The 21,900-nt window shown below is 39.2% G+C and overlaps 8 protein-coding genes across 10 annotated transcripts; 5 read left to right on the top strand and 3 right to left on the bottom strand.

Annotated features, from left to right (window-relative positions):
• The first annotated feature begins 493 nt into the window (after positions 1–493).
• On the top strand, positions 494–2,800 carry LOC143204198 (lipid scramblase CLPTM1L). The gene is made up of 8 exons (XM_076416686.1): positions 494–881; positions 934–1,073; positions 1,128–1,278; positions 1,331–1,649; positions 1,710–1,898; positions 2,065–2,267; positions 2,318–2,569; positions 2,622–2,800. The coding sequence occupies exons 1-8, from the start codon at positions 634–636 to the stop codon at positions 2,701–2,703; spliced, it is 1,584 nt and encodes a 527-aa protein (XP_076272801.1). The 5' UTR covers positions 494–633; the 3' UTR covers positions 2,704–2,800.
• Positions 2,801–3,071: 271 nt separating this feature from the next.
• Positions 3,072–6,340, top strand: LOC143204278 (uncharacterized). Its single transcript, XM_076416826.1, has 7 exons — positions 3,072–3,312; positions 3,400–4,150; positions 4,205–4,447; positions 4,700–4,872; positions 4,931–5,030; positions 5,097–5,205; positions 5,262–6,340. Exons 2-7 carry the CDS (start codon positions 3,412–3,414, stop codon positions 5,617–5,619), a joined length of 1,722 nt encoding a protein of 573 aa, XP_076272941.1. The 5' UTR covers positions 3,072–3,312; positions 3,400–3,411; the 3' UTR covers positions 5,620–6,340.
• A 38-nt stretch (positions 6,341–6,378) lies between these two features.
• Positions 6,379–10,243, bottom strand: TM9SF3 (Transmembrane 9 superfamily protein member 3). Its single transcript, XM_076416824.1, has 10 exons — positions 9,770–10,243; positions 9,441–9,636; positions 9,193–9,384; positions 8,967–9,136; positions 8,773–8,904; positions 8,475–8,641; positions 8,196–8,421; positions 7,930–8,138; positions 7,638–7,868; positions 6,379–7,045 (listed from the first exon to the last, which is right to left on the bottom strand). Exons 1-10 carry the CDS (start codon positions 9,839–9,841, stop codon positions 6,901–6,903), a joined length of 1,740 nt encoding a protein of 579 aa, XP_076272939.1. The 5' UTR covers positions 9,842–10,243; the 3' UTR covers positions 6,379–6,900.
• mTerf3 (mitochondrial transcription termination factor 3) lies at positions 10,220–11,453 on the top strand. Its single transcript, XM_076416830.1, has 2 exons — positions 10,220–10,882; positions 10,939–11,453. Exons 1-2 carry the CDS (start codon positions 10,338–10,340, stop codon positions 11,429–11,431), a joined length of 1,038 nt encoding a protein of 345 aa, XP_076272945.1. The 5' UTR covers positions 10,220–10,337; the 3' UTR covers positions 11,432–11,453.
• Positions 11,447–12,125, bottom strand: LOC143204282 (uncharacterized). The gene is made up of 3 exons (XM_076416831.1): positions 11,952–12,125; positions 11,740–11,888; positions 11,447–11,693 (listed from the first exon to the last, which is right to left on the bottom strand). Exons 1-3 carry the CDS (start codon positions 12,123–12,125, stop codon positions 11,477–11,479), a joined length of 540 nt encoding a protein of 179 aa, XP_076272946.1. The 3' UTR covers positions 11,447–11,476.
• A 147-nt stretch (positions 12,126–12,272) lies between these two features.
• On the top strand, positions 12,273–15,513 carry LOC143204279 (uncharacterized). The gene is made up of 7 exons (XM_076416827.1): positions 12,273–12,411; positions 12,465–12,621; positions 12,673–13,033; positions 13,083–13,289; positions 13,358–13,710; positions 14,659–14,957; positions 15,016–15,513. Exons 1-7 carry the CDS (start codon positions 12,290–12,292, stop codon positions 15,194–15,196), a joined length of 1,680 nt encoding a protein of 559 aa, XP_076272942.1. The 5' UTR covers positions 12,273–12,289; the 3' UTR covers positions 15,197–15,513.
• A 707-nt stretch (positions 15,514–16,220) lies between these two features.
• On the bottom strand, positions 16,221–19,219 carry mtDNA-helicase (mitochondrial DNA helicase). 2 transcript variants are annotated; one of them, XM_076416823.1, is made up of 6 exons: positions 19,084–19,219; positions 18,070–18,325; positions 17,442–18,014; positions 17,233–17,382; positions 16,661–17,170; positions 16,221–16,404 (listed from the first exon to the last, which is right to left on the bottom strand). In XM_076416823.1, exons 2-6 carry the CDS (start codon positions 18,295–18,297, stop codon positions 16,252–16,254), a joined length of 1,614 nt encoding a protein of 537 aa, XP_076272938.1. In that variant the 5' UTR covers positions 18,298–18,325; positions 19,084–19,219; the 3' UTR covers positions 16,221–16,251. The 2 variants fall into 2 exon arrangements, with proteins under 2 accessions (XP_076272938.1, XP_076272937.1); XM_076416822.1 differs by lacking the exon at positions 19,084–19,219 and adding an exon at positions 18,353–18,927 and having other exon boundaries at positions 18,070–18,299.
• On the top strand, positions 19,058–21,818 carry LOC143204280 (glycosyltransferase 25 family member). 2 transcript variants are annotated; one of them, XM_076416828.1, is made up of 9 exons: positions 19,058–19,236; positions 19,415–19,643; positions 19,695–19,963; positions 20,328–20,527; positions 20,581–20,764; positions 20,820–20,946; positions 21,001–21,125; positions 21,182–21,338; positions 21,393–21,818. In XM_076416828.1, exons 1-9 carry the CDS (start codon positions 19,058–19,060, stop codon positions 21,600–21,602), a joined length of 1,680 nt encoding a protein of 559 aa, XP_076272943.1. In that variant the 3' UTR covers positions 21,603–21,818. The 2 variants fall into 2 exon arrangements, with proteins under 2 accessions (XP_076272943.1, XP_076272944.1); XM_076416829.1 differs by lacking the exon at positions 19,058–19,236 and adding an exon at positions 19,237–19,339.
• Positions 21,819–21,900: the final 82 nt, after the last annotated feature.

Genomic DNA, 21,900 nt, shown 5'->3' with positions numbered 1-21,900 from the left:
ATGGATATTTTACCTATCTGCCATCTGTTGGCTTTTGGCCTCACTATAATTGGGTGTCAACATTTCGTTACAGTTAACTGTGATCCTTGCGTACGTATTATATCAGCTGACCGTACGAGGCCGCCAGTAACTTCTTGAGTAAAATTTTAGATTTGTTAATATTAATAAAAGTTTAATTGAACCGGTAGCCCAATTGAACTTTAAATTTTAAGTTGCGCTGATGTTTTCATCGTCATACTCCTTTCAAGTCGAATGAAAATTAATTTATTGTTTATGTGGCAACCAGAAATATTTAATTTTTTTTTAAATATTTGACATTTTTTGTTTCGCCATCTAGTGGCTTCTATCCGAATTACGGTTGAATATTGGCATGTCATTTAACATTTAACTGTAGTTTTTGGTACCACATTATATCTCTTGACTGTAAGAGGTCGCTAGTAACTTATTGATATAATATTCTGATTTGTTTTGTTTTAAGATTTATGCAACCGATATTATCATTTCTCCTCGTAGCTGTAGAGTAATTTCTCTATGGTCATAACCACCAAATATACAAAACTCTAAATTTTTTGCCTATAAGTGTTTTCTATTAACGTACCATATGACGTTATAGGAAACAAATAATAAGGTAAAATGAAATTTTCTTCATTTACTGCTGTTGGAATAACAATATTTCTATTATTTGTCGCTAACATCATTTACAATTTTTATCATATGTGGAAATCGCCGGAATGTGTTGGCGCGGATATATGTTACCATTCTTTTCTAAACAGTAACCCCCAGTTAGATTTATTAGTTTATACCAGCCCAAGGTTGTACAGCAGTAAAAATGACTTGATTCTTCATCTGGAACAGTTCCGATATCGTGAGCCGTTCGAAAAGTAAGTAATGTAGAAGGAAGATAACAGTTTTTATCATTGGGATTTCTTGTAGAGACATTGAAATCAATATACCTGCAGAAGTTCGAAGAAATGGTACTTTATTCATTCACGTTTTAGTAATACGGAGCAAGTACCCGAAAAGGTATCCTTTAGATAAACTGGATAATACAGAGGATGCAACTCATGTTAAAGGTAATTAGTGCCATAAATGATTGATGTTAAAACTGTCTTGTGATGATTCCTCAGGAAAATTGACAAAGTACGCGATTCCAAAAAGTTCTGCCTTTAATTTACTAAACAGCAAAGAGAATAAGAAGCAGAATTTTCAACCTGTTACACATTTAAGGTCCAAATACTCTTTCATTATGTGTACTGAAGAATTACATATTCCTCACAAGTATGACTGACATAGATAATTATAGCTTTTTCTTAGTATCATTTAATTTTAGAGATATCCCGTTTGAAATAATGCGCGAAATGAGAATCAATCCCCGATCAGAGTTCCTACCCATAGCGGCTTCGAATTTTTTGAACATGCGACTGGACGAACTGGAGGAGATAAAAGAACAAACAGAGAGCATGTCGCTTAAATTTCAGTACAGCCCTGTGTCTCTAGGCAAAATGAGGTTTCTCCTACAGATGGAAGCCAGCTTGAAACAGTTTCTTCAACTGGGCTTTACCGAAAAGGATCTGGACGAAGTCAAAAATGTATTCAGCGATACCAACGTATATTTCCTTTGTGCTGCTTTAGTCATCGGTACTGTGCATGTAGGTCTCCGGCTACATAAAGAAACACTGATATATATTTTCTTTCTCGTCTTTTTTTAGCTACTCCTGGACTTTCTGTCCTTCAAAAACGACGTGAGTTTCTGGAGATCGCAGAAATCGATGGCGGGACTGTCCGCCAGGACCATCCTATGGCGAGCCTTCTCGCAGGCGATTATCTTCCTGTACCTGTTGGACCAGAGGACTTCCTTGTTGGTTCTGATCCCTAGCGGTATCGCCACCTTGATAGAGGTAAGCTGTAGATCTAAGTGGGCCGTTTGAAGTGGCCATGTAGAATGGGTGGTTATTTTGCTATTGTCGTCTGCTATATAATTTGGACGAAAATAAGTTAGTCCTACTACTTTCCATACATCAACAAGGTATTTACACTGACCCCTATACTCTCTCGTGTTTTAAGATGTGGAAGGTGAAGAAGGTGTGGAAAACCAACATGAAGCTCTCGTGGAAAGGGCTCTCCTTGCAGCGCGACCAAACGGAATCGGCAGCGGAAGCCGAGACGAGAAAATACGACGAGGAGTGCATGAAGTACCTGAGTTACTTGCTGTATCCACTTTGCATCGGTTCCGCATTGTACTCCTTAATCTACCAACCCCATAAAAGGTACCGCTCGTGATAATGGCTAGTAAAACATCAAAGCTTTTATCTTTTAGCTGGTACTCGTGGACCATAAACAGCCTAGTTAACGGCGTGTACGCCTTCGGCTTTCTATTCATGCTCCCGCAACTTTTCATCAACTACAGATTAAAGTCGGTGGCCGCCCTACCCTGGAGAGCTTTTACCTACAGAGCGTTCAACACTTTCATTGACGACGTCTTCGCGTTCATGATAACCATGCCCACAGCTCACAGAGTGGCTTGTTTTAGGGATGACGTGATATTTTTAATCTACTTATACCAAAGATGGTAACGACAACAACACATAAATAATACTACTTGATAACAATCTCTTTTCCAGGTTGTACCCCGTAGACACTTCCAGAATAGAAGATGTATCTGGAGAAGTTATATCTGAACCTGACACCAAAAAAAATAACTAAATCACATTCCATAATCTTATTTTATTATACAGGGTTATATAGAATCAAACATTTTGTTGTTAACCCATTGTTTATACTAAATACATATTTATCTATAGTATCTTGTTTTTCTCCGAGTCACTTTGAAAGAGACAGATTTAAATTTCCCTCGCAGATGATTAATGACATATCATATATAATACAACCCGTCGTACACTTTTATATGACTTAGTGCTTCTTGAACATTTATTTTTATATATCGTATAAAAACTAATGTTCGAGCTATAGTTATATTTAATTTGATCTAATTATACTTAATAATAATTTTTTTTAGAGAAAAAAAAATTTGAAGATGCATTAATTTTAATCTGTAGGATATGTTAACCGCCGCCATTTTATTGTAATGTCCACCATTCCGTTAGTCGAATGTTTTTGAGCTGGCACCTGCGCCAGATTTTTCTACTGGTTTTGCATGTACTTCGCCAAAATTTCTTGTAAAATGCAACAAGTGTTTTGATATTTAGCAACGTTATTTTGCATCACAACCAGCTGGTCCTCAGCAAACTCAGGAATATATAATATATTGCGAGGGATACATAATGTATGTGGAATGCTAATGTAATCAGATAAGTAAGTGCTTGTTTAATTATTATTATTATATCGGATGTTAATTTAGGTTATACCTTGTAAACAAAATAACATCGTATACTATTTTAGATCGGAAGCGATATGTATTTCCAAGAACCTGAACGTCCAGTACCTTCGATTATTCAGGAAATTGTTATTTACGACAAACCAAATATTAGAAATGTTTCGGTAACCAACCCGAATTTACTGGCGAAAACGGACAAAAGGATTTCGCATAATCAGAAAAATTACGTGGACGTTAATCCACCGGGAGTGAATGTCCCCATTAAGATTGAACATGTTGAAGCAGACACTGAGCCTGAGACAGAAAATGAATCCTATTCTGAAGAAGTTCAAGATACGTCGACAGAGCAAGAAGATTCAAAGTGTGGTTTATTGAGTTGTCCAAATGATATGAATGGTTCTGGTTCCTCTGATGTATTGAGAAATACTATTTTCTTGAAAAAAATGTATGAAGATGATGGCGACACTGTGAATAAACAGACTCCATTTAAACGACCTAGAGGACGCCCTAAAAAATCCTCGTCTGCTAAAAAAACAAATGAGGATAAAAAAGAAGATTCTTCTGAACAAACAGGAACGCCTCGAAGGGGTAGACCGAAAAAGTCTTTATGTACTGAAAATGAGGAGGGAAACGATGCCAGTAATGAATCCAAAATAGTACAGGCAAAGAAACGTGGACGCAAGAGAAAAGTTCTGGATGAGAGCCCCAAGCAAAGTAGGAAAGAAGAGGAAAGGGACGTCGAAGCGGAAATTGCGAGTATGTTTCATGCTGTGGAAGAAGCGGAAAACGCTAACCAGGACCAAGGAAACGATGATGGTTTGACCGAGTTTTATTTTTCTTTCAATTCGTTTTACATACGCATCTTTTCAGATGCATACGATTCCGAAGATAGCAGACAAGAATGGATACCCGAGGAATATGTCGAGTATAAGCAGCAACACTTGAGAAAAATGAGCAAGAAAAATTTTCCCTGCAAATTTTGCAAGGCGGAGTTTTCATCTTACTATGCCGTCCGGAAACACAGGGCCCTGGAGCACAATGACGTCGGTAAGGACAGGAAAGAAAGCGAGTTCGATGAATCCAGCCAGGACGGTTTAGATATGTGTTCCAGTGGTAGGTATTAATTCAATCATTTACTTCAGTATGGATGGTTTTTCTATTGAAGAATACATGTGAAAGCGTTGTTTGGATAGTTTTTACGTTCACCATATAGTCCTGACATCTCGTAGAATAGGGATTATTTTGTATTTGTACAAGTAAATTTGTTTCAAATAGTGATAGCTGGCGCGCTTGATTTTTGTATCATTATATTGTAATTGTTTTTAAAATATTATGGCGGAATTATAATGAAGGTTAAATGTTTAGATGAGGGGACAGGCGCAGCCAGCGATAACGAGAGCTTGGCCGAGTGGATGCCGGACGATTACGCTCAGTATAAAATGAAACATTCTCAGGACAAAATGAAACGCAGCCAGTGGTATAAATGTAAAATATGCTGCGCGGTGTTCTCCAACTACTACAAGCTCAGCAAGCACAAGGTTGGGATCACCAAAGAATTCGACTAACGGTAACTTTAACGATTTATATATTTTTTAGTTCGAACACAAATTGAAGGTGAATCCTTATGAGTGCAACCAATGCAACGACAAGTTCAAGGATATAGATCTCCTGATGGCCCACATCAGAGTGCATCAAGGTAACTATTTTAGTAAAAAATCGAGTACTTTCTTCAGACAGTGTTATTTTATATGAACTTACACAGGAAAGGATCCCTACCAGTGCAAGAAGTGTGACAAAGGTTTCTCCACCAAGGAGGATCTGGACAAACACGTATTGATCCACGTGTTGAAGAAGAAGCCGATGGTGAAACGGTAAGGTCTCGTGTTCAAAACGTTCTTGTTCTTTCATTCAATCACACGATTCGCAGATTCAAGTGCGACGTCTGCTCGAAGGAGTTCAGCAAGCTGTGTGACCTCGAACGCCACACCCGGGTTCACACGGGCGTGAAGCCCTGCGAGTGCTCCATCTGCCACAAGCGCTTCCAGCAGGCCCACAACCTCAGCAAGCACCTGCTCATTCACCTGCACGTCAAACCCTTCCAGTGCGAGATCTGCAACAAGAAGTTCGGCCGCATAGATGTGTTGAACAGGCACATCCTCACCCACTCGATGGAGAAGCCGTTCAAGTGCGGCGACTGCGGCCGCGGCTTCATCCGGGAGATCCAGCTGACCAACCACCGGCAGAAGCACCATCCCAGCGTCTCCAACGACTTGGAGGTCAGTTGAGCAGCGACGATGTCGGGCAGGGCAGTGATTCGGTGATAGGTTCAAAGTGGGGAGCGGATCCCCACCGTCGTTAGCATTTTAAATTGTATTGAGAGTTGTTATATAGTATGTTACGGTAATTTCGCCTCAAAGACTGATGTAAGATATAGAAAGAACCATATAGTTTTGTACATTGTCAATATTAGCTATATGAAAAAATAATCGACGTTTTTAACGTTTTACTGTTTTTACACAACTTTCCTTGACGATCGTTGATCCTCGGAAATTGATTGGGAGAAAAGGCTGGACCATATGGTGAAGGCACCTTAAAGAAACAAACTAATTTTCTTAAGTTTAATATTGTCATTTTACAGACAGATCAAAAAAAATCGCGTGCACCAGATTTTTCTCTTTTTTAACGAATTGTTTCTGTCGAGGACGCCCAATCTATGTAAACGCTAAAAACGTAAACTATTTTTCCACATTAATATACTACATAGGTTATATAAAAACTGTCAATTTTGACAATTGTTTCTTTATACTGTCACTTTTTACGATTGTTTGTACCGCTTCTCTCTATGTACCGCTTTTTAGCTTGTATACTTGAGTTTTTTAGATCACGCGTACGTTTTTGTGCGGTTGGACGGTGGAATAGAGCGAAGCAGGCCTACACTTAAGGTTCGTTAAGTTGTGTAACCCAATATAATTCTATAATTTCCGTTAATACATTTTTGCTACCATCCCTCTGGCGATTTGTTTTTAGAACAAACACTCACGATATTATTTTCAGTTATTTATTAATACTAACTTTACAGATGCTCTGTTACAAACTAGTATAGAGGGACGTTGGGAGTGGGGGGAAGGGTGACTAATATATTCCAGAACAAATACAGTGTTCACGAAAACAAATTTACGACCATCCCGCCCTCTACCGAGCGGGCGGTCGAAATCAAAGCGGGGAAACGTAATATCATCGTTACAAACCGTAACGAACAAAACGAACCCTATCCTACCATAAACAGTAGCAGAAATCACATTTAACCGGTAATAAAATTGACCAAAGTGATGGACACAACCGTCGTACGCTTATCGACTTCGCGATATATTTTTTAACGGAACAAGTGTATTATAAACGATAAAAAGACAGACAGAAATGGCATCCTTTTTCTCTTACTCTGTATAAGTGTTTTATTTTCATGAAACAGTCACGCAAGGGGCGCATTCACCATTCACTCGACGCATTCACCAACGATTATTTACAAAAAATTAATTGTGTGTTGTATGTGTCTCTTCCCCGAGTCTTCAGTCGATCTTCACGGTGGAATAGATCTTCCGAACGAACACGCTGGTTCCCATGTAGCCGACGGTTCCGCAGATGATGCCCAGCACTCCGCTGAACAGGGCCATGTAGCCAAAGTAGAAAGTGGTTTGGAATAGTCCATACATCCTAAGACCAAATAAAAGTCAGTAAAAATCGTTGAAGTTGTAGTCCCTAAAATATGTTTTTCAGTTTACAATTAACAAACACTAAAATGGGATATTAGAGAAAAAAAATATATGAAGATAAGAACCTGACAAAAATTCAATTAAATCTATTTAAAATATTTTAAAGAATAAAAAAATTAGTAAATTTATTGATCAACTAGTCGAATTCTTTGACATCTCTTAATATGTCATAGAGGAATCAAAATAGCTCCAACTGTACGAGGAAAGTACCTGAGTACACTGGCAACATCGCGTACCCTTCAATTGTAAAAATAACTAATAAACAAATGAGCCCGTACTCACAATCTTAAAGAGCTGAGAGCAAAAGAACACCAACAAATGAATACAGCACAAGTTCATAATCATAGGATTGATAAAAATTAATGAAATTCAATTAAACCCTTAAATTTTAAAATATTTAAAGTTACAAATATAAGGATATTATATATAAAGATAATAATTTTGCTCCTAATTAAATAACATGGGTTGTTCTCGCCCCCAAAATAAAATGGCTAATTCAACTATTTGGTGCAACACAAACAGCAACAACTTACTTTGTTTTGAAGAAAAAGTAGTAGATCGCGTAGACGTAGACGTAGGCGGCCGTGGAAGCGGCGGCCAGGAACGACGTCCACTGCCAGCGGTAGTCCTCGGCGTTCAGCAGGAAATACGTGCACACTATCGTGACGCACACGGTGACGATGATCAGAATCAGGAAGACCAGCAGCATGAATCCGTAGACGTAGTAGATCTTGTAGGCCCAGAAGGAGGTGAAGATGAAATACCTGTAAACGAAATAGCGCCGTGGATAACAAGCGAGGGGTACAACCGCGTCACGGTACTCACATCTCGATGAAAATACTGGCGAAAGGTAGCACGCCCCCTAGCAGGATGATCACGCCCGGTTCCATGAACCACTTCTTCTCGGGGATCGGCCTGGGTACCGCGTTGATTCGGCAGGGATAGTCCGGCTGGCCCGCTAGGTTGCGGCCCAGCACCGTACCCACTAGGGTCAGGGGTAGGATGACGAACAGGCACAGACACACCACCGCGATCTGTAAACGTGTAAAGCGTCAGTACCATCGCACCTGCGTACCGAGAAACAGCCGTACCATGGTTTCGAAGGGAATCGCCCGGGATGCATGGTAGTATATCGCGATGAAGTTGATGAAGAAGGCTGTGCCGCATACGAACACCGGCAGCATGAAAGCCGACGCCACCATCTGCCTGATCCAGAGCTTGCCGCCCATTCGGGCGTACAGCGATCCTCCGAAGTATCCGTTGACTGGTGATGTGACGACATACACAAAGATCGCCGTGGAGAGCAACATTCCCCGTCTGAAACTCAATGCGTTCAACAACACCGACATCGTTAAACCAACGCCACCTACTCCGTGTATAATTCGCCTAATATGGCGAAGACGATGACGATCAAGACGACGCTGGTAAGCTGATGACCGGCACCGATCAAGGCGGAGAACAGCAGAGGATTCGAGGCCGGCCTGAAAACATCCCCATGCACTTGCTTCCATCCGTACTCATCGCCCAAGTCTCTTTCCTACAATCACATATCAAAACAATAGGCATGATGACTAAATTTTGAAAAACCATTCGATAACATTCTAATCCATTCACTATTCTCAAAAAATATATTAATTCTGTAAGAAATAAAGGCTTTTGTTTACTGACCATATCATCAATATCGTCGTCTTTACTGTACCGGGCGTAGTCTTTTCTGAGGGTCCTCATCAAGATCATCGACACCAGTCCAACGAGAAATATAACCATCATGAAGCTGTTGAAAATGCTGAACCAGTGTATCTGAAAAGATGCCCCTCTTAGATAATTTACTAGACTATGAGAGATGGTTTAAAACGACTTACCCGGTGCTGGAAAAAGTTATGGTCCAAATATTTGTCAAAACGATCTTCGAACTTCGTGTCGGTTTTTTTCCAGATAACTTCGTAAGTGAAGCTCAGTTTATTAAATGGTTGCAAGGCTACTTTTTCTTCGGATGTCAAGTTGACATCAATAATCTGCTTACCATTGTAGCCTAAAACCCATATAATGATAAATGACTTAACTACACTACTTTTTATATTTAAGCACCAATCTCGAACTTCTTGTGCGTCCATATATAATAGTTGTCATCTTTAACCTCCCCCACTACACCCCAAATAGGTAAATCATCGATGTACATCTGATACCAATAGTGATTCTTGACAGCATAAACAAATGCCTTGTATTTTTCTGAATCCAAGTACACCGCGCAATACTCATGGCTATCTCGAGCCACATTATCTTTAAAAGACGAATAAGAATTAGCAACAACACGCACTACTAGTGCTTAAATTTACTTTTAAATTCTATATCGATACCACTATATTCCAACTCAACTCCTTGCAAAGCTTCACTGAGTGTTTCATGATAGTGATTTATGTTAGTTTTAGGGCCTGCACAGAACGGGAGTGAGAAATACGCGTAAGTTTCCTGTCTGTTATGGTAGGGACCTACTGTGTTCATCCACAGCACCACTTCTTCATTGTCTTCATACTAAAACAATATCTTTTAGCTTTTTAGCAATGTACCAAGTTGACATTCAGACAGCGTCATTTATGCATGGGTATATTTAAAATATTAGACTTGTTCTACAAAAATCCCCATCATCTTGGCATGATCTACTTACTATATGATTGTGTTCGTCTGAAAACGCCCCAGCAACAAGCCATAATGTTAATATACTCTTAAACAGTTGCATTTTATATGCTGGTTTCCAATGCCTAACTACGTGCAAGGATCCTTTTATTATATTTAGAGACAATTACGAAAATATAAGCTATTTAACATTTCTAAACACGTAGCATAGATTACTACTACACAAAACTGACACATCAAACGAATTGATAACTGGACAGACAAATGTCAAATTTTCTCGTTTCATTTAGTGAAAGCTTCACACTTTCTAATTATAACCATAATTATGAGGATCAGGTTAAACAGATGCGAAAGACTCTGAGATCTATTTAAATCATAGTAAATTGGTTAAACACTTTTGGCGTAGAAAACACTTTTAGTGGAAATAAAAATACTATATATTAATCTGCGCTTTCGTATATGTCAAAATCATATACACTTCCCACAAAACACAGAATTGTCAATGTTTTGTGACATATACTTTACAATAATATACCAATCCTATGCTATATTTTTAAGCCAAGAGTTGGTTTTGTTTAGATTAACCAACAAACGTAATAATGTTGAAGCAAATGTTACGTTTTAATGTTACAAAACATTCTTTAAGTTGTTTTGTATCGCAACTGGCGTCCCTAAAGGAAAAGTATCCTGACATAGACAAAAATATCGAAATTACCGATAGTTTGGAAGTTCAACGTGATCAAAACAAACCGTCTTTATTGGAACCACTTACTGAAGACATATCTCATATATCTAGTTACCTGAAACCTACATATAACGTAGCTGCGTACGCTAATAAGTCGGAAACGATCCAACAACTGGTGAAACTGGGTGTAAATATTGCCGCTATTGAAAAAAAGAAACCAGAGGCTGTAACGGATATTCTAAAATTAAGTTTCGACGATATAAAGGGGCATATAATTTTTTTTAATCAACTGGGATTAGATAATAGCCAAATCAGCTATCTTATAACGAATAATCCGTACATTTTTCGTGAAACCTTGGACAACTTGGATGTAAGAATTACATACTTGAAATTTAAACAATTCACTAATGATATGGTTTCTAGAATTGTCGGTAGAAATCCATTTTGGCTGAGTTACAGGTATTTAATAGTTTTAGTGTTTGTAATGTGTTAATGCTATATAATATTTTTTGCAGAACTCAAGAAATTGATGATAAACTAGGCTTTTTTCAAAAAACATTTCATCTGTCTGGCAAAGAAGTTCGTCAAATTGCTGTGGCTCAACCGAAACTTATCACCTTCGACCAGGAGAAAATTAAAGTAAATATATTTGCTTTGAAAGAGGAAATGTGCTTCAGTCCTTCAGACTTGAAGGAAATCTTACTGAAAAAACCAAAACTGTATATGAATGGACAAAGAAGACTATTGGATAGCTTCGAATACCTACACAACACCATGAAAGTTTCTTTAGAACAAATCGTAGAAAATCCCGAAATTTTAACATACAGAAAAAAACGTTTAAGGGAGAGACATCTATTTTTGGTAAAGCTGGGTCGAGACCAGTTTGATAGCAGAAAACCAAACTATGTGGCGCTTACGACGATGGTTAAGAACGACGATGGGACGTTTGCGACAGAAGTAGCTAAAAGCAGTGTCAATATGTACAATAATTTCCTAAAATCTCTGTAAATAAAAATGATATAGTGCCTTATTTATGGTTTCTTTATTTTACGATCAAAAATTCTCGTGTCCAGTCACTTGCACCGACGTGTAGTTCGTAATTTCCATAAACGTTACTTTGTACAAAATATCTCGAGCAGTTAAATTTGCTTCAAAGCCCGGTGTAGGAAGATCGTAGCACTCCATGCAGTATAAAACGACCGCTGACGCATCAGTCGTTTGTTTTACGTCACAAGATTTACATTGAATTCTGGGTAGTAGAATCTCGGAACTGGAAAAATTCATTATGACATGACGGAAAATAACAAGACAAATACCTGGCTGTCCCTTTTTCCGGTACGTAAAGATCTGGAAAGTTAACGCAAGACACGTACGGGTTTGTAAATTTCATGTCGCCCGGATACTCTGGGGGAAAGGGACATTTTCCTTGCGGCGGAATTGGCGGCTGTGACTCCGAACATATCGCCTGGAAATATGGGTACCAGTTTTAAGATCTTAATTTACTCAACTAATACTGGCCTCGACCAACTCGATTAATATCAGGACAGGCTATATCCGTATTTATGAGATGCTCGTCTCCGTGTGGATATTTTGTATTGCCCGGCGGAACATACGTTGTTTTGTTGTTATCATCGCATCGGATTCTGCTAATTTCATCAAGGATAAATAGATACATAAAAAATCCGCAAAAAACGCGGGACATTATAAAGTACAAAAAATTTAGGGACAAAAATGACAAACGTCACTTAATTATATGTTGCTTGGCCGTCGAAGACATTAAACATTGGAAAGTGGGGTTATGTTTCCTCCTCAAATCTGTGTATCATAGTATTTCCTGTTCAAAATTATTATTAGTAACTATTAGGGATGTCCGAAAACATGGAAATGGATATCGAAGGGAATAGTTCATCCTCGAATCAGGAAAGTCATAATTCTTCGGTCTCTACCGTCATCGAAGTACAAATAGCCCCAAATGTCAATGCAACTGGGTTAGTGGGAATTTAGGTGTATTATTTTCGATTAACATTTCATATTCTACTAGACAAAATACCAGACCGAAGTCCGTAAGTTCCGACCATTCGGAATTCGACTCGAGCGATGATAAGGATTTCTTCGAACTATGGAGTTCGGGAAGTTCCAGTCAGGATTCATGGGATGAAGATGGTAGAGCGGATAAAATGGACGTAGACGAGGAAACGGTAAATGTTCTATTTTTTTAGTTGACACACTTGCAATATTATTTTCATTAGGCGGCTAAAAGAAAAAAAAAGGTCGCGCAGAGCAGCGAATGGGAAGAGATGCATGAACACGTCAACAGCCAGGAACTGCAGGACGCTATAGCCGAATATCCGTCCGAGGACAGCGGAGGTTCTTGGACTAACAACGAGAACATATCAACAGAGAGGCTCACCCCACTGTGCTGCTTCAGGTTGTTTGTGACAGACACAGTGATCAATCTTCTAGTGAATGAAACCAACAAACACGCCAGGAGCAAATTTATCAAACCCAACTATCACAAAGATTTCCTCACTGGATGGATGGACGTCACAGCTACAGAGATGTTGGAGCTTATCGGGCTGTTGATTTTTATAAAAATCAGAAACTTAACAGGTTAGTGTCATATAATTAGCATTGAAAGGGGCTAACACCATTCCTGCAGGTGTAAAGTATTATTGGTCTTGTGAGAGGGACATGGTGACGCCCATAGCAGGCTATGTAATGACCGAAACAAGGTTCAAGAGACTGATGAGCTTCTGGCGCTTCGGCGAGAACAGCGGCGACGAATTCTCGAAAATCTCCAACTTGTTGAATTTGTTGAACCAAAATTTCTCATATATCAAGTCGCCTGCACCCGTGATGTATGTCGGTATGCTATTATATTGATTTGTTTCAACTTTGTTTGCTAATTTCGCCCCCGTCCATATTTTTTTCTAGGCAAAAGCACCGTGTATTTGCGGGAACACTACGCGAAGCAGAAAAAGGGCGACGGTCCCGTACGGGGCCACAAAATGTTGCGCCTCGTAGACAACCACCTCTACACGTATAAGGTGACCCTGGTACCGCCGGGACGTGGCGCCGATCGAAGTACCCCAACCAGGACGGCCCTGATGAAAATGCTGGAGAACTACTTGGATGGCGGCAGGATCTTCGTGTTCGATAATCTGTTCATATCGATCGAGGTGGCAAGAACGATGCAAAAAAGAAACTCCCACGTCATCGGCCCGATCCGTCGCAAATCTAGAGGCACCCCTGAAAAATTCAACGCGCTCAAGTTTGAGGAAAATGAAGTAAGTACCGCCATTTATGAGCGAATTACGACGAGAGAAATATCGATATTTTCACACCAAGGACCCATTTTTCAGGATTTCGTTGGAATAGGCAATCCTTCAATTATATTTGCATTTCGGAAGAAATATTTCAATGTATTAAAATTTGTTTTATTCGCGATGTTGCCTGATTGTGTGGAGATTTTTCGCAATTGGGGATGTCGGATATCGATATTTCTTCATTCCAACCTTTCCCTTTCCACACGAAATTCACCTGATGAACGGGAAGAGATCCCAAAATAAAAGTTCGATACTCTCCTTCATATACGCTGTTTTTAATGCCGATACTTTAATCGGTAGCTCAAAAGTTTGATACCCTTATTTACAATTATCCATATTTTCTTAAAAAAATATCGATACTTTTTTCGGCATCCCTAGAGTAACTACCACAACACTTAATATACAATTCCAAAATTGTTATATTTGAACTAATCAATCAACTATTAAATCTGATCGATCGAATAAAATGTTTTATATTAATTCTATTTATTAAGAAACAATTAATAATTAACAAACTGGCAACATCGCCCGCCATCAAATTTTAGACAATTGCCTTTTCCATCATTTCTGTCACCGATACATTAAAGAGTGCTTATTTTCGCTCGCGATGTCTTAGTAGGTTTCCTGTAGCATATAAGACCGGCTACTTACGAATCTGGCAAGCATTTCAATATATCTTATAGTTTCCGATACATAGGTAGTTAGATTACTTTGTGTGTCCACGCGTAAATTTCTTCCACACCCTAATTACAAAATCCGCAAAAGTAAATAGAGTACATTAATTGTGTTTATATATGTGTATTATATATTGAATGTGGTGTATTAAAAGTTTAAGATTCTTCAAAATAAATAAGTTGCACTGTTGTAACTGTATCATATATTTGAATAATGCAAATAAAAACGTTTTAGATTCGAGGTTTAGAAAACAAAGGCGGCGTTGGCATTTATAAATGGAAAATAAACGATAATCAAAGTCGCGTGTTGGGTACGTGCCGGAGAAGGGCAGATCAACAGGACCTCGACAAAAAGCAAGATGTCAGTATATCAAGCCTCGGCGGTTCCGCTTACACCGAAATTATTCGTTTAGAAAAAACGGTGTCGCTGTCTACGACGGATTTTTTGAAATATTACGAGAGTCGCTTGGAGCTCTTCGAGCTTGTTGAGCAGTATAGCGTGCCGGACAGTCCGATCAACAGCGAGACCACCTGGTAAGGTTCACACGTAACTTCTGTCGCTCGACTCTACATCTCGTTATTTTCCACGCAGGTACCGAAGACTAGCCAGTGATCTGTTGACCGGCGTCTGCGTCTCCAACGCGTACCTGTACTACAAGAAATTCTCCAACGACAAGAAATGTCCGTACTACAAGTTCCAGGATCATCTGTGGAAGCAGCTGGTTGGCTTCACCTGGCTACTTGAAGGAGAGGCCTCCTCAGAGGAAGGCTAAGGCTTTCGCTGGAATATCACCACAACTTGATCATATATTGTTGTGTATTTGTATATTGTGTGGCAAAATTTACTTCATTGTCGTTTGAAAAGAAAGCATAATTTTTATTTTTTTAAATCTACTTCTCTACCATTGATATAACATTATTAAGTGATACTGATTTGGAAAAACTACTCAACGATACTTTTAAGCATTTATTTCAGTCAAAATAAATGTTATTTATTTGAAACACAAGGATTTTTAAGAAAAACCGTGCTGTTCAAACAATACAATTTAAATTTGGCATCAAAGCGATAGAATAAAGGTGTTTGTAAATACAGCATTTAAATTATTTCTACCAATAGAAGAATGTATGGTGTGTAGTGTGCAACTCCTCTATGTGAACAAGTTATTTCCAATTGAAAACAACTTATATATCATAATTATTGCAAAGCCAGATGAAATCGTAAAATATCTTCAAATTCCGTATTTTATTTCTATTTCGATGCAGATATTTATTTATTACCTTTATCATTCTTATCTTATATCATCATTTAGTGTTCATTCAATGTGTCTTCCAAACGTCAATTTGTTAACCTTAATTATTTGTCATGTTCCAACCAACAAAAGCACGTCCTCGAAACTCCTGTGACTCTGATAACTGAGTTGGTAGTCCGACAAAATTTCTTTCTAATTAACCCAAAAAAATCCTTTTTTACGATCAAATTTTTTTGCTTTCTTTAAAATTGTGTGTTCTAGGGGGGTTCGGTATTAAAAATCTAGTATCAGGAAACTATACCTACCGAGGAGGTAGGGCAATTTTTTAAAAACACTTGGGGCTATTTTTGATAGTTATTTATCATGGGTCAAAAATCCAAATTTACCACCTACAACTTATAGATGCCTGATGCTAATTTCGTTATCAACGGATATTGAAGCCAGCAATTCAGATTTAGAGCAAAAAGTTATGATATATTTTAATTAATGACTGATTATTATTAATATTAAATATGGTAGATGTTATTGGGTTAAGAAAGAGCAAAGATAACACGGAAAGTATTTAATAATTTACATGGTTAAGATTTGGGTATCACATTAGTTTCGTTAGAGGTAATACTGTCGGAAGTCTCCTTCTTCTCCTTTGGTTTCTTCTGCGCAAAACTTAGGCTGATTTTGTTGAATTCTAACGGCAATATACCCAAGTCTCCGCTATATCGATTTTTTGTCACCTGTAACAAGTAATGAGTATGTAAATTACTTACGAAACATATACATATCACAATTTTACAGTAATTACTAAGTTTGTTCAAACAATTGAAATAACTTGGTTTACAATTTTATTCACGGTAAATGGCCTGTCTATTTTACGTCTACGATGCGTTACTAAGCAACAGATAAATACATTTTACAAGCCGGGTTGCTGTTATTCGAGAAGGCACCGTAATTTTAAACGTAAAAAAAGTAACCGTCAAATTATTTTTTTACCTGTAAATATTTCTTGCCTTTTAGCGCGGCCAGCCTTTTATCCTGAATGATGAGTATGTTGTCGGCTTCTTGTGCGGCCTTTGCGCTGCCGAAAATCGAACTCGTGGTAAGGTCCTCGTCACTTTTTTCCTTCCTAGGATGAATGACCAGAGTGACGTGGCAGTTTTTCTTGGTCGCGAACGACCTGAACGCCGCTATGATCGAATCCTGTCTCCAAAACCGGTCCATATGCTGCTGATCCTCGGACATACCCATCATAAACTGGACGTTATCGATGATTACGTGCCCGATATCGTAGATGTATGCCGCGTGCTCCACCGCCTCCATGACCACCTTTATACTTTGCTGCCCGTGGAAGGTCATGAAGTAAATGGGCAACTGCTCGAACTGGTCCGCCATCTCGTCGAACAAGTTCAGATTCTCCTCCAGGGAGAAGCCCGCCATTTGTTGCAGCATCGTCCTTGCCAAGCGCTGGTTCCTGATCTCGAAGCTGCCCCACAGCGTGTTGACCTAAACAACGCCGACTCTGATCACAACCAATCCAAAATACAAACGGTCAGCTCTGCTCTTACACCTTGTAATGCCAAGTCAAGCGAATATTCACTGATGAACGTGGTTTTTCCACAACCCGTAGGCCCCGTCAACACCGTCAGTTCCCCCCTCCTGTGCCCCCGAAGTATTTTGGTTAACGTGGGAAACCTTTTCCATTTTACACCTTGTACCTGTCAGCGAGTGAATAAATGAATACAAACATATTTATTCTGGAGTGTTTTCTGCTTACCTTATCGATGTTCTGCAACTCTGATAACACGTCCGCTCTCAGATTACTGAAAGTGGTGATGCTTTTATGCCACACGGGCTGTGCAGAACTCAATATGGGCTTGTAGTCTTCTTGTGGTTTCAGATGAGGTAAGAGCTCGCTAGAATTAACTAGACAACATCTTTTCTCGCCTAATTTGCGAGCGAATTGCCTTGCCGCATCCCAGGACTGGTTATCACTGCCCAGCCATAGTACCAGTTTGTTGAAGCGTTCTAAACTAGGTAATACATACTGAGACAATGTTTTAACTTTTTCTGGAAGGCACACCACTGAACTACTAGGTTTACTACTGACCAACAATAAAAAGTCACTAATTGTAGGTACTAATATAGCAGTATTTTTGTTCTTAGTTGGTTTAGCAGTTAACACACCACCACACTCAATGTTTGGAATGATATTTTCTACTTGTTGAGATGAATGTATAGTTCTATAACCCACTATTTTGTTATCAACGTTTTCCAAGGGAAAATACATAACGGTACGTTTATTATCTATTCTAACGTCGAGAGATTCAAATATAGTTTTTGGTAAATCCTAAAATAAGCAGATTGTATAGAAATACATAAAAACATCAAATTATATTTCCTACAGGCAACTTAAATTTCTTTAATATATCTAAAAATTCGTTCTCTTCATAGTGCTTCAGATCTGTGCTTTTTTCAACTATCGAATTCAAAAATTCTGCATTTCGTTCCCCCTCTTGTAAATCCTTTTCAAATTGAGATCTTACTCTGGCCTTCTTGGACTTCATCATACCTAAGTGAGCCTTCAATTGATCCCATTGTCCGGAATACGAACAATAACTACACAAGTACATTCCTGCAGGAAACTATGCAGTACTAAAACTAAAATTATAAAGTCAACTTTTTTACCTGTCATTTTATTTATATAAAGTCTGGCATTAGGCGCGTTCTTTGGCGAATTCTTGCAAATCTTACAAAGGGTAATTTTCGATATAACACAGGTGTAGCCATCCTCAAAACCCACATCGTGCTCTTTTAAAATTTTCTTTATTACTACCGTAGATACTTCACCAGGTCCAACGTCCGGTGAGTCTTTGTACGCTCGATACAGAGAGGTAAGAACAGTATTTTTTCGCAAGAAATGGACATAAGATAAATTCTTTAAAAGCATTTTATATAAAATAAAAATATAAACATGTTTTATAAAAAAAAAACGAATCTGATAAAACTTAAAAGAAATGCGTTTGAAAATGCGAGGTTAGCATTGTTGGTCGTCTAACTATTTCAAAATAAAACGAACTTAGATGCAAACTCAGTCGAAAAATATATTTATAAATGGGCCAAAAACAGAAATTATTTGAATGAATATGCTGAACATATAACAAAATAGACTAAGAATTATAGGAAACAACTTCGATATTTTTGCGGATATAATAGAAGAAATGTAAGGTTACAGCATAAGTTATCTCTGTCTGATAATAGTATCGCGCCAGTCTCCTACATATTCCCGACATAAACCCAGGAATATTAAATGCAGTGATCTGTGTATGCGAGTAGGATAAGTACGTGGCCGCTTTTGATTGCGTTTTTATGTAAAGGGCATTCGAAACGAAAATGAAAAGTGGTCTACATTTTCTTACCTTCGCTATCCTGTTCAGTTATCTATTAGCTGACAATATTAAGAAACCCACAGTATTAATTTCCATTTTGGTTAGGAATAAAGGTCACGGCCTGCCCTATTTTTTAACGTATCTCGAGGAGTTGAATTATCCGAAACATCGAATGTCTTTGTGGTAAGTACCAGATGCATATCAGCATAATTCAGCGATGATGTTAATAACTACACCTGTTTACATTATGATGACATAACCTTACACAACAAACTGCAAACGTCAGGTAAATATTGCGGTGTTGTCGCTGTTGCCAGACGCACGTTCTGTCCCTCGACGCCTCAGATTTTTATTCTTGTAGGATTCGCAGCGATCACAATGTGGATAACAGTATAGATATTTTGAAAGTCTGGATAGAATCGGTTAAAGACCAATACCATTCGATACACACAGAATTCGAAACGATGGATACGAAGTTTCCGGATGAGAAGGGAATAGCCGACTGGACTGATGACAGGTTCACTCACGTAATGAACCAAAGAGAAGCGGGCTTGATGTACGGCAGAAAAATATGGGCCGATTATCTCTTGGTAGGAACGGTATTCGACGAGGAGCACGGGAATTATTGCGAATTTTTGTAGTCGATCGACGCGGACGTATTTCTGACCAATCCGGAAACGTTAAATTACTTGATCTCCAAGAGATTGATGGTGGTCTCGCCGATGCTTCAATCCAACGGGCTCTATTCAAATTTCTGGCACGGTATGACCGAGGACTACTATTATCAAAGGACGGACGACTATAAACCGATTTTATATCGGCAAAACACCAGTTGCTACAACGTACCCATGGTACATTCCTGCATACTGGTGGATTTGCGATTGAAACAATCGGATTTGTTGACGTACAGGTAGACTTGGCGAGGTACGGGGTGTTTTAAAAGAAAGTTTGCGTGTACTTAGTGAATTGATTTTTTTAACAATCGAAAAACTGTCTTTATGTGGTGTAATTATGTGTTATGGAAGTTCAAACAGTCTGATAACACGTCCCACGTTTTTTATCGTTCTTGGTGACCATGATTGCCCGGATGTTGGGTTTTCCAGTGTCGTTGCGGTCTCTTAAAACCTTTTCGCCCATTTTTGAATGACCTGAATTCTGATAAAAATCTCGAGAGTCACGCTAGTGACTGATACGCGCGCGGTATAAATTACGAACTTTCTTTTAAGACACCTGGTATTTTCGTTGTATCGCGCTGCTGCAGTAAATGATTTCAGGCCGGAGAAAGTGCCTCATTTCGATGGTCCTCACGACGACATCATCGTTTTTGCCCTTTCCGCCAAGTTTAATGATATTCCCCTGTACGTCTGCAACGAGGAAGTGTTCGGATATATACCGGTGCCTCTGGAACCCACGGAAACCTTGGAGGATGATTTCGAAAAGGTGCTGAATATAAAAATGGATATACTCAACGCAGGTAAATATGTTAGGAGGGGCTGAAACTGTATGGGAGACTGTGAGATGTTGCAGGACTGGTGCTGCACGTCGGCGGCCTACTCGAAGGTTTCATTGCGACGCCTGAAAAGGACACCTTCGGCTTCGATAAGGTGTTCATGATCAACTTGAAGCGCCGACCGGATAGGAAGGAGAGAATGCACAGGTGCTTCAATCAGTTGGGGCTCCAGGCGGAGACCATCGATGCGGTAGACGGCCGGTAAGCAATCAGGAAGTGGAAAATACGGTTCGAGTAACGGGTTATAACGTTTCAGGGCTTTGAACGAGAGTTTTCTGAAGACTATATCCTTTATGCCGGATTTTTACGACCCTTACCACAAAAGACCGATGAAACTGGGAGAAATAGGCTGTTTTCTGAGTCACTATCGCATTTGGGAACGAGTAGGCTTTGATTTCACGTTTTCCCGCAGGTTTTTGACTCGCTTTCTCTTGTAGGTTTTGGAAGAGAGGCTCCAGACCGTCATGATACTCGAGGACGACATACGATTCGAGCCCTATTTCAGAAAAAAAATTGAATATCTCATGGCGGAGGTACGGCGGATGCCTGACTGGGACTTGGTGTAAGTCAGTTTAATTCCCCCTATGTATTTATCGTGACCGCGCGCTTTTCCTCTAGATACCTGGGTAGGAAGAAGTTGCAAGATCAAGATGAGCCTTGGGTGGAGGGTTCCAAGTACCTGGTGGAAGTGGGATACTCGTACTGGACCCTGGGCTATATCCTGAGCTGGAACGGAGCGAGGAAACTGGTCTCAGCCGAACCCCTGTCCAAATTGGTGCGTCCGAGCCATCACGACCCGTTCAGTTTACCTTATATCCGTCGTTTTCAGGTACCCGTGGACGAGTACCTACCCATTCTGTTCGACAGGCATCCTCAGGAATCTTGGAAGAAGCACTTCCCCCGTAGAGACCTAGTGGCTTTCTCTGTGGCGCCTCTGCTGCTCTTCCCGACGCACTATACGGGCGAGAAGGGTTACATCAGCGACACGGAGGACTCTGTAGTGATACCAACGGAAATATTCGTCAAAGAGGATCTTTAAATGTTCGTTTTTGGTTCGCACTCATTCACTTCATCGTCTAAACATCTGTGTTATATTTATACCGCCATAGCCTACTTTTATTTTGTGTAATTGTGCCATTATTATTTTTGTAAATAAATCGTTATAAGTTTAATTGTAATGTTAGAGTGATAAACATGTGCCTTACTATATTTTTGTACTAATGCCCCTTAATAAAACCGAGTACTTAACAGTAAACATTTAAGACTTTTTACTTGACACGATTGATTACAAATATTTCCCTTTTAAACGTTTTAAAATTTATATTTTAACATCTAAG

The sequence above is a fragment of the Rhynchophorus ferrugineus genome, unplaced genomic scaffold (assembly GCF_030347505.1).
Source record: "Rhynchophorus ferrugineus isolate W39M unplaced genomic scaffold, kcgeb_rfMv2 rfM10, whole genome shotgun sequence".
Lineage (NCBI taxonomy): Eukaryota > Metazoa > Arthropoda > Insecta > Coleoptera > Curculionidae > Rhynchophorus > Rhynchophorus ferrugineus.
Note: the sequence above shows the minus strand (reverse complement) of the source record. Positions and strands in the feature narration are given on the sequence as shown.